The 11,603-nt window shown below is 38.9% G+C and overlaps 1 protein-coding gene across 1 annotated transcript in view; it reads right to left on the bottom strand.

Moving 5' to 3' along the window:
• Positions 1-2,691: 2,691 nt before the first annotated feature.
• Positions 2,692-11,603, bottom strand: part of DHFR (dihydrofolate reductase) — a 36,445-nt gene continuing 27,533 nt past the window's right edge. The window contains exon 6 of the mRNA XM_006143502.3: positions 2,692-3,476. Within this exon, the coding sequence (XP_006143564.1) occupies positions 3,398-3,476 (79 nt within the window). The 3' untranslated portion in view covers positions 2,692-3,397. The remainder of the gene's footprint in view (positions 3,477-11,603) is intronic.

Here is an 11,603-nt window from a genome sequence, read left to right as displayed (position 1 = left end):
TTTTTTTCTTTTCAGTATTTGTGCTCTGTAAATTCTGGATACTAATAGTTTTCAGGTTATATTCATTGCAGAGAGTATCACAGTTTCCTTGTGCTTTTAAGTCTTGTTTTTGTTGTAAACATTAAAAAAAAATTTACCAGTTTGTTTTTGCTTTAAACATTAAAAAAAGAGTGCCATGCACTGGCCAGAGACAGAGAGAGACCCCAGTGGGGTGTGGTCACACCGTAATTCTTTTTCTGCATCTCTCCTTCGCATCATGATTATGGGTATGCACACATACACACCTAGCATGCCACCATGGCTGGGACTTGAACTATGGTCTGTCACATGGGACCAAGCTCTCCTACTTGCTGTGCTATGCAACCAGCTGGACTTTTCAAGTCTTATGTAATATTGACTTCTATTCTTTTGTATGATCCTGTTTTTTTGTTTGTTTTGTTTTGTTTTGTTTTAAGGAAATTCCTTTTTACTTCTGGTGTCCTCTATCCTTATTTCACTGGTGAATATAAAGGACTCAATTGATTATTTTAAATAGATTTTTATGAAAATGAACACATAATGTTTCAAAAAAAAACCTAGCCACAGTAGACATACTTAATGCAGAAAAGAATACTTGTCAACTCTGATACTGTAAACGGTCTGCAGCATGCTGTCTTCCTATGCATATTAACATCATACATTTTGGATATTTTACACAATTTGTTTCTTTCATTCCACTGACATTTTTCTATTAGAATCTCAGTCTTTTTTTTTTTATGGATTATTTCATTTAACTTTTATGTATGTATGTATGTATGTTAATTTGACCAGAGTGGGGTGGAGAGAGAGGGGGAGAGAGAGAGAGAGAGAGAGAGAGAGAGAAAGTCACCGCCTGGGACTCGTTCCATAGTCGGCAATGTGGTAGTCGTACAACATTAACCACCATGCTACCTCCTGGCCCCAGAATCTGTCTTTTAAATGCCACAGAATATTGAATTTTACAGATGTATCAATTACTCATTTGTTAACATTTGGAAGCAGTTTAAAAAATACTACAAATATTCTTGGATCTCTGTTCAGGATTATCTTCTAGAAATGGAAGTTCTGAATCCAAACCGAGAATATTTGGAGCTTGAATTGATAATAATAACTTATACTCTAAAAAGACAATACTAATTCACAAGGCATAATTCTTTCCACACCTGATAGTCTAAATTTTGCCAATGTGATAATTAAACATATTTTAACTTTTTAATTTTGTGAAGGTTTAATTTTGGTTTCTAGCAATATCTATCTTCTTTTTGAATTTTAAATTTTAGCTCTTATGCTTGTTATTAGATTATACTCTTGTAAAGAGTAGCCTATTCTTGTTCTATCACTGTATATCATTGGAATTTTACTAAGATCAGAAATAGAAATTTCAAGTCTCAGGTTTTTTTCTTCTTTTTTAATCATCAAAAAGGTAGTTTCCTATCTGCTCTTTCACTGTCCCTATGGAACATATTGGAGTTCTCAATTTGCTGATTCTGAGTAAAAGCAAGCTTTCTTTTTCTTTTTAAAAACATTCATTAACATTCATTTATTTTTTATGTGGTAAAGTTTGAAGTATTCTCAATGAGTGAATCAGTTATAAAGCTCAATGAATTAGGCCCCCTGTTCTTCAGTTCCATAATCTGACATTTACTTACCAGATATTTCCCACTAGCCTTAACTAAGATAGATACCAAGCACCCCAACTCTCTTTTGTGCACAATATTTAGGGCCAGACCTAATTCCAATGTCTGTAGTCTTGCAATTTTGAGACTTACAAAATGAGGTCTGGAAATGATCTGAGCATATAAGTAGTCGAAACTAGGAAAAAAAAAAAAACCACCCAAAACCTGGGACCAGCAGTTGGTGTAATGGTTATGTTGCTGGACTCCCGTGTAGTCGACCACGGTTCAAGTTCCGGACCTGAGGGCTTGAAACTCATGCTGGGCGTGTGTGCATGCATGCCCAGGATCCTGAGAGGAGAAGGGATTGTGGCATGGCCATCCCCCCTGGAGGGTGATTTCTTGCTTTCTGTCTCTCTCTGTCTATCTGGCGAGTGTACGCACCCTATAGCAAAAACCTCTCCAAAAAGCAAACAAAAAACCCACAAAACCTTCCAGAACAAGTGAGATTAAAAAGAAAGGCAGCAAGCCCAGAAACAATTGATAAACTTCAGGTAGACAAACAGAAAATACATAACTGGAAACCAAAATTCTAGTTTCAAAACTACTTATATTAGCTTCCAAATAAAAAATAAAAAGCTCATCTATGCATGTAATAAAACTGCACACTTCTAGTTGTTTAAAGCCTAAACTTTTTTTTTAGTTATTATTTAATTTTATTTATTCATTCATTTATTTTAATTTGACCAGACACAAACACACACACACACGTGTACACCAGAGACACACACACACACACAGAGAGAGAGAGAAAAAGAGAGAGAGAGAGAGAGAGAAAGGGAGAAAGGAAGCCACCAGGTCTGGGACTCGAACCGTAGTTGACCATGTGGGAGTGTCCAGCACCTTAACCACAACACCACCTGCTGGTCCAAAAGCCTAAACTTCTTAAAAATACACACAGTTTTTAAAAGAATTAATTAACTTTATTTATTTATTTACTTATTTAATTTGACCAGAGAGGGACAGAGCAAGAGAGCGAGAGAGAGGGAAAGTGAGAAAGCAAGTAGCCAGGTCTTGGACTGAAATCATGGTCGGCCATGTGGGAATCCAGTGCCCTTAACCACCATGCCACTTGCCAGTCCCACACACACAGATTTCACAAATAATGACCATTTTTAGAAAAAGTTACATTTATCCCTGGACATATTTGTAACTTCCTTTTAGAATAAATTCAAGAAAGGACTGTACTTTCAGATTTCAAGCTGGTCTGCCTGTAGTGAGTCTTTCAGCCCCTGTAGGCACCCGCTGCCATCTTCTAAGTTTCTGTAAGATTCAGTGAGCACAACTTTACTTAGCATGTGATGTACACAGAATATTCACAGCTCCTACTTTGATCTAATTTTTTTCAAATCTGAGTTCTAGCTTTTCTGTTTTTCTGCTCCAGAATTAATCTATCTAGCTTCTGTCTCTATTGGCCCGTGGTGTCATGTCAACTCATGCTACCCAGGGACTCTCCACTGTGGGCTACCCTAAGCAGGTGCGTGGACTCAGCTGTGGGGCAGAAGCACCGAGTCAGCAATGGCAAGACGCTGTGACAGTTATGGCACAAGTGGTATCTGATATAGTCTATTTAACATTAATGGGAATAAAAGCATACTGCTTAGAAATTATTATCCCTAGATCTGAAGTCAACAAAAGCCTTTTTTTCTTATATAAAAATATACACTTTTTCAGAGGAGGGGAAACAGCTTGAAAACACATTCACATCAGTCGTTCTTTTCATACACTTCAAACTTATACTTAATGCCTTTCTCCTCCTGGACATCAGAAAGAACACCTGGGTATCTGTGAAAGAAAAATATGGATAATTAAATTAGAGATCAATGAAAAAGATAGATTCCCTGACTCAGAAAAAAGGTGCCAACAGTATGAGAAGTAAATGTTATTTTTCCTTCACAATGGTAAGCCACTGTTAGGTTAGGTATGTGTACATATACATATATATATATATATATGGTACACATACAAAAAGTAAGGAAAAATTGTAAACTATATAGAAAGTTCTAAAATGAAAAATATAGTTTCTCTACCTCTCTTCCTTCTTTTATTTTTATTTAGCTCATGTCCCGGTGGTTAAGGGGCTGGATCTCACATGGCTGACTGCCTAATTTGAGTCCCAGGCCCAGCAGCCTGAGAAACATGCCAGGTTTGTGCACACACACATGCCCAGAATCCTAAAAGGAGGAGAAGTGGAGGAAAAAGAATTGCAATGTGACCATGCCCTCTGCTTCTCACTTTCTCTGATGAGTGCACGTTTCTTCTGGAGAATTATTTTTTAAAAAATTGTACTCATTCTATGAAAAAGAGAGGGAGAGAGAAGTACTCATCACACCAAGATCCCCTTTCTCCAGCCCTCCAGCTCCTTGGTCTCCTGGGTACTCAGTGTGTTTTCAGGCTAGCCCAGGGATTTGAACCCTTGGTTGACTGCACAGCGTTCAGTGCGGCAGTTCAGTTTGCTATTGACGGCGCTGCCAGTCTGGACCTCCTCTTTTTCTTCTGATTTCTAATCTTTTCCCTAAAACTCACCGTGTGAACTATTCTTTTGTATCCTTCCACTCTATCACCCAGTTGCTATGAAACTTAAGAACTCTTTACAAATCTTTTTTTTTTTTTGGAGAGGTTTTTTTGCTATAGGGTGCATGCGCTCGCCAGACAGAGAGAGACAGAGAGACAGAAAGCGAGAAATCACCCCCCAGGGGGGATGGCCACGCTGCAATCCCTTCTCCTCCATTCTCCTCTCGGGATCTTGGGCACGCACGCACATGCGCCCGGCGTGAGTTTAAGCCACCGGGTCTGGGACTCGAACCGCGGTTGACTACGTGGGAGTCCAGCGAAATAGCCATTACGCTAACTGCTGGTTCCTCTTTGCAAATCTTAACCCTTGGTGTCATGTTTCTTGTGTGAATTAAGGAAAGATAAAACAGACCTTTTGGCTAGTCAGAGCAAAAGTGAGCTTCCTGTCCTGCACAGTGACAGTCTCGGTTTCTAAGGGCGCCATGCTGCTCTCATTCCCCAGCGTGGGGCATGGTGTGCTTCCTGTACTAGAATTCCTGCTCATCTGATCTGTCCTACTCCCTAACTCTTGCTGGGGTCTGTGCTCCCTCCAGCTTCCACTCAGAACCCAGGATCTCCACTGAGGATTGTTCGGACTACTCCAGCCCCCAGGGAGCATTTCCGCGTGGCTCCAAATTTGGGTGTCCTTCTCAACATGGTGCAGGCAGCACCCAGAATGTTCCAGGTGGTAGTCAGGAAGGTCAGACTATGACAGGTCTGCTGTGTGACACTGTTTCTGAGCCTGGCTGTCAGCCTTCATCCTCGTAAAGAAGTTAGCCTTGTGCCTGACAGGTTAAGTATTCCACAAATGTTGCCCATTAATATTATCATTTTGTTTTGTCCCCTATTCCTGTCTCTTTTTCCTTTATGGGGGGCAGTGGAGAGTGAGAAACTTGGCAGGAGGGAAGGAGAATGACAGACGCACACATTCCTTCTTAAATATTTATTTTTTATTATTTAATTTTTTTTTACTATTATTACTTTATATTTGACTAGAAGAGACAGAGAGAGAGAGACAGAGACAGAGAGAGAGAGAAAGAGAGAGACACAAATGTTGCCCATTAATATTATCATTTTTGTTTTGTCCCCTATTCCTGTCTCTTTTTCCTTTATGGGGGGCAGTGGAGAGTGAGAAACTTGGCAGGAGGGAAGGAGAATGACAGACGCACACATTCCTTCTTAAATATTTATTTTTTATTATTTAATTTTTTTTTTTACTATTATTACTTTATATTTGACTAGAAGAGACAGAGAGAGAGAGAGAGACAGAGAGAGAGAGAGAAAGAGACAGAGAGAGAAACAGAAAGAGAGAGAGAGAGAGAGAGGGAAATTTAAGAAACCAAGTGAACAGGTCCAAGACTCAAACCATGGTCAACCATGTGGGAGTCCAGTGCCTTAATCACCACGCTACCAGCTGGCCCCAATACAGGTATTTTTGACAGCATCTAGCTATGCCACAATCCTCCTGCCCCAGCCTGCCCATTAGCTAGGATCTGATTAGCTAGGATTATAAACATGCAAACTGCACCTGGGATGTTCAGGTTGGCCCAGGAACTGAACCACACTTCCCGTGTGTCTTCTGGCCTCCCAAGTTGTGGTGCTGCCTGACTGCTACTGCAGCTGGGCCCCTGCCTATCCCCCCCCCAACCCAAAATCTGCCAGAGGGCATGTGTGCTCACAAAGACAGAGAGGGGACCAGGGAGTGAGCACCCCAGAGGGAATGGTTGCGCTTCAATTCCTTCTCCTTCATTGCTCTCTCCTTTTGGGATTTTGGGCACACAAAAAACCCGGTGTGTTTTTCAGGTCACCAAGTCCAGGATTCAAACAGCATAGCTGGCCATGTGGGATCCAGTTGCCTTAACCACTATGCCATGGATTGGCCCAGTATTTCCTAAACTCATTGTACACAGGGATAATACAGGGAAACTTTAATCTCTTATATTCCAATACATTGCTGAGTAGTAACAGGCAGTAACCTTTTTCAAATTAATTAGAGATTGTGCAAATTTGATAAAACATAACTAGAGACACGAAATAATAATGGCATGATGATGTATAGAGTTTTCTCTGGACTAAATCATATGTCAGAGGCATAAGCTATGTTTCTATTAACAAATACTTTAAAAGCTACTTCTGTTCTGTTCCACTGTTTTAGTAGTAGTATATTCTTTTTTATTTTTAAAGAAATGATTTTACTAGGCCAATTTAAAACCATAATTTTAGTTTCTTTGGCATGAGTCATGAAAAGTAACATTTACATATTTTTTGTGTGCAAAATTCTCAAGTGTCAAGACTGTCAGTTAATAAGACAAAAGTTATTTTTAAACCATGAATAACAACAATTTAATCTAATAGCAGCCCATGCTATTGGCTGGATATGATCAGTAGTCATGGTATTAATGATAGTCTTCTCTGTGAAATTAGAGTTTAATTATGCTTAAGTTTCATCTCTCCATAATATTCACATATTCAGTTTTTAAAAAATGATTGTAATTACCCCATAATCATATCCCAAACTTTCCCAAAGAGCAAACGCTGCCTAAGAGCCATCTTTGGACCTGGAGTTCAAGGATTTCGAAACACAATCTATTTGTTATGAACCACCCGGATAGGGACTCCCTTCTGGAATCTTCAAGCATTAATAAATTGGTAAATATGAAGGAACATAGGTCTGAACTGACAGAGGACCATGAGACTAACCCAGAGAGGACCTGACGGAAGGCTTCAGAAGGTAAGAGTTCGCGAAATGCATCACCGCTGAAATAAAATGAGGACTCTGTAGGAAGCACAAGCTCAGGAGGAAAGAGGTGTACAAGCAACGGCACATACATGCCGGCCTCCTGGACAGTCAGGACATCGTGGGGATCAGGACAGGAAACATCAGCCCATCTCAAACCTACTGCAGGCTGTCCACCGTTAGGGGCACCTGCCGCAGCTCTGGAGCCAATGACTGCCTCCAAGGCCTCTTCTGGTTTGTATCCTCTGTGACCATGTGGTCACACCGAAGCCTGTTAACTAGAAGGAAAAGCCTGTTTGCGGCTCATTAAGTAGAAAACTGCTGATATAAAACATTTGGGCCTGCTGGTTTGGTTGGGGCCTAGTGTGAAACAGTCTGAGATAAAAACCTTTCTTCCAGGCAAGATGAATGAGGACAAGCTGCCACGGTGCTGTTCAAAGAGTAATTGCACAGATAATGACCTACGGGACCTACGGAGGAAAAAGGCAGCTGCAAAATAAAAACCACCTTATTTTTCTGCTCATAGGTTCCTACTACTTGTGGCCACATCTACATTGAAATTTTATTTTCTTCTTGCCTCGCAACAGTTCTCTTTTTCATTTTTAATTCATTATACCAGTATTTATTGATCTTTTTAAACCATAAAGTATGGTGTTAAGAAAAGGTACTACGTTTGAACTGAAATCTACATAATCATAAGGGAAATACAGATAGAGCTAATAGAGGTCTAAGCTAAGCAAGCAGCTGAGGAGAAAAACGAAGGGGGAGTGGAGAATAATCTAAGTTCATTTTTGGACAATAGGAAGCAATTCTATGTTCCTCGGTCTAACAGATTTGGAGAGAAAGCAACTTCAGAACTGAGCAATGTTACGGACTTCTAGGGACAAAGTCTATTCACTTTGTCTTCAAAGGTTTCCTTTTTCTCTACTTAATGAAAGACTGACACACTCTCAGTCTCCCCTTAGGAAATTTCCCTGTTCCACAATGAAAGAGGCTGTTCGTCGTAGGACAGGCCCGGAAGTACAGATGATCGTTAAAGGCTGCAACAGAAGAGTTTTTCATTTTCTGCCATGGAGTGTCCATTTTAGAATGTCAATTTTGGAGCCATGTCCTTGTTCCCGTTTCAATCTATGCACCACAAGAAGTTTCTAAGACATTAAAAGAAGTACTGCACATCCTTCACAAACTCTTCCAAAAGACAGAAGGGGAGAGTGTGCACTTCCCAATCATTTTGTGAAGTCAGTATTTTCCTGATACTAAAACCAGGTAAAGACCATAAGAAAAGGAAAAGTATAGACCAATACCATGTTAAAGGTTAGTTTAACATGAAAATCAATCAATGTAATATACCACATTAATAGTATATTAGAGTATTGGGATCAGCACATGGCATAATGGTTATGTTGCTGGACTCCCATGTAGTTAGTTGACTGTAGGAAAAAGGATTGTGGTGTGACCATGACCCCACTGAGTAGTCCTTTCTCTGTTTTTCTCTGGAGAATACACGTGCCCTCTGGCAATTAAAGAGAGATAATTAAAAATGTTAGAGGGTGAGAAATAGGGGGAAAATGCATACACACACACACACACACACACACACACACACACATATACATATATATATATATATATATAAAGAAAAATCATATGATAAAAATCTAATATCCTTTCATGATAAAAATATGCAATGAACTAGGAATAGAGTGGATCTTCCTCAGTATGATCAAGGGCATGCATAACAAACCCTAATTAATATTTATACATAATGGTGAAAGACTAAACACTTCCCCTCTAAGAGTAAGACCAAGTCAAGTGTATCTGCTCTTGCCACCTTCTGGTCAACATTATACTGTAGGTTCTTGCCCAAGTGATTAAGTAGGAAAAAGAAGTGTAAAAATTCAAATTAGAAAGCAAAAAGTAAAAACTATTGCAGATGACATTATGCTGTGTACAGAAAATCTAAATTTACTAAGCAATTAGAAGTACTAAATGAATTCAGAGAGGCTGCAGGATACAAGATCAATAAACACAAATCAATGTATGTCTATATGCTAGCAATGAATAGTCTGGAAATAAAAATTTTAAAACACCACTTATAAAACCATCGAAAGGAGTAAAATATTTATGAATAAAGTTAACTAAGAACTAAAAGACTAATACATTGAAAGCTGTAAACACTGAAGAAGACCTAAATAAGTGGAAAGACATTACATTCCCATGGTTTGGAAGACTTAATGTTGTTAAAATGACGATATTCTTTAGAGTGATGTATGGACATAATAAAATCCCTATCAAACCTCCAGCTTGATTTTTCGCAGAAATTGGTAAGTTGATCATAATATTCAAATGGAAATAAAAGGATTTGAAATAGCCAAAACAATCTTGAAAAAAAAAAAAAAAAAGAAACAACAAAGTTGGAAGACATGTACTTCCTAATATCAAAAATTATTAGCCAAGATGGTACAGTACTGGCATAAAGATACACATGTAGCTCAGTGGGCTAGAAAATGAGAGGCTAGAAATAAACCCTCACGTTTATCATTAACTCATTTTCAACAAGGGTGCCAGGACAATTCAGTGGGAGAAAAGAATAGCCTTTCAAACAAATAGTGCAGGGACAACGAGAAACAGACTTGCGAAACAATAAAGTCAGACCATTTTCTAACACTATGCATAAATTAACTTCAACAAATCATTGGTATCTATGTAACAATTAAAATTATACTTCACATGAATCCTGAACTTTGGCCGTGAAATAATTGCTTTTGGAGACTTAAAGTGAAGATTTTTCTGCTGAAACATTTCCCTCACTCATTTTCAGTGGGTAGTGTTACCTGTCTCTTTCTCTCCATTTCTCTCCGTCTGTTTTTTAATTGAAAAAAATTTTTGTTTTCTTCTGGGACCAGCAGTTAGTGTAAGGGCTATGTTGCTGGACTCTTATGTAGTTGACAGTGGTTCAAGTCCCGGACCCGGTGTCTTAAACTCACGGCGGGCGTGTGTGCATGCGTGCCCAGGATCCCAAGAGGAGAAAGGAGGAGAAGGTATTGGGGTGTGGCCATCCCCCGGGGGTGATTTCTCACTTTCTGTCTCTCTGTCTCTCTCTGTCTTTCTGGTGAGTGCATGCACCCTATAGCAAAAACCTCTTCAAAAAAAATGTTTTTTTTTAAAGGTAAAGTATTCTCTGGGCTCTCAAGCCCCTTTATTGTGCTAATATATGCCTCTCCCCATTCTATTTAGGAAATGAACAAACCCAGGTCCACCCTCACATGGATCCTGAACTTCAGCTATGAAATATTGCTTTTGCGTGACGCACAAGCGTGCCATGTGGTTTTCAATTTTTGCTTTTTAAAATTAAAATCTAAAGTCTTTTTATTATCTTTTTTTTGGTCTTCTTTTTATTTTATATTTTCTTCTTTCTCTAATTCTTTTCCTTATTCTTCATCTTTACTCGTTGGCTTCTCAGCTCATATACACTAAGTGTCTTAGACAGGTCCAAGTGAACAGGATCTAAACATCTGAATACAATTAGAGTCAGAATATTCCTCTATTTCCACTGATTCTGATGCACGAAGAGTGAAAACAGAACGGAAGAGAGATCGCAGCTCACCTCCTCCTACATGCCTCTGAATTCTCAGACTGAACTTCAAGAATTAGGAAGAAATGCACCATCCATCAGATGACTAGAAATCACTTCAGGATCACAAGAAATACGGAAAAACAAGAAAATACCTTTCCTCCAAGGAAAAAGAATAACTCTTCTTCATCCTCAGACAGTACAATGAAATTCATGGAAATGTCAGATAAAGAATTTAGAATTTTCATGGTGACAAATTTCACAGAGATTGAAGAGAAGAGAGATAATGAAATGCAGAAGACGCAGGGAAAAAGAGCTGACAAGCTCCAGGAGATGAGGAAATTCTTGCAAGATCTAAAAGAAGAAATTCACATTATAAAAAAGAATCAGATGGAACTGTTAGAGATGAAGTCTATAATACATGAAGTCAAAACCTCCCTTGAAAGTATGAGAAGCAGACTAGATCATACAGAAAATCAAATCTCAGTTGTAGAAGATAGAATTGCTGGCCTAGAAAAATCTACCATGTAGACTAAGAAAATTACCCCCCAAAATGAGAATAATATATGAGAAATTCTAGATACCATCAAACGTCCAAACATCCAGGTAATTGGTATCCCAGAAAGGGAAGAGACTCATAAGGGCATTGACAATCTATTCCATGAAATCCTGGAAGAAAACTTTCCAAACCTAGAGAGGCATTCAAAGATCCAGGCCCAAGAAATACAAAGGGCCCCCAATGGAATCAACCCAATAAAATCTTCTCCAAAACACATTATAGCCAGATTGACCAAAACCACAGACAAAGACAAGATACTGAGATTGGCAAGAGAGTAATGTCAAGTTACCTACAAAGGATATGCCATGAAGCTGACAATGGTCCTCTTTTCAGAAACAATGCGAGAGAGGAGAGAATGGGAAAATATATTCAAAATGTTAAGGGAAAAGTAATTTCAACCAAGAATACTGTACCCGGCAAGATTGTCCTTCATATGGAAAGAAAAGACAAGAATATTCTCAGATAAACAAAACCTGAAAGAATTTACCA

This window comes from Tupaia chinensis, unplaced genomic scaffold, assembly GCF_000334495.1.
Source record: "Tupaia chinensis unplaced genomic scaffold, TupChi_1.0 Scaffold000099_1, whole genome shotgun sequence".
NCBI classification, from domain to species: Eukaryota; Metazoa; Chordata; class Mammalia; order Scandentia; family Tupaiidae; genus Tupaia; species Tupaia belangeri.
The sequence above is the reverse complement of the archived record's forward strand: the minus strand, read 5'-3'. Positions and strand labels throughout refer to the sequence as shown.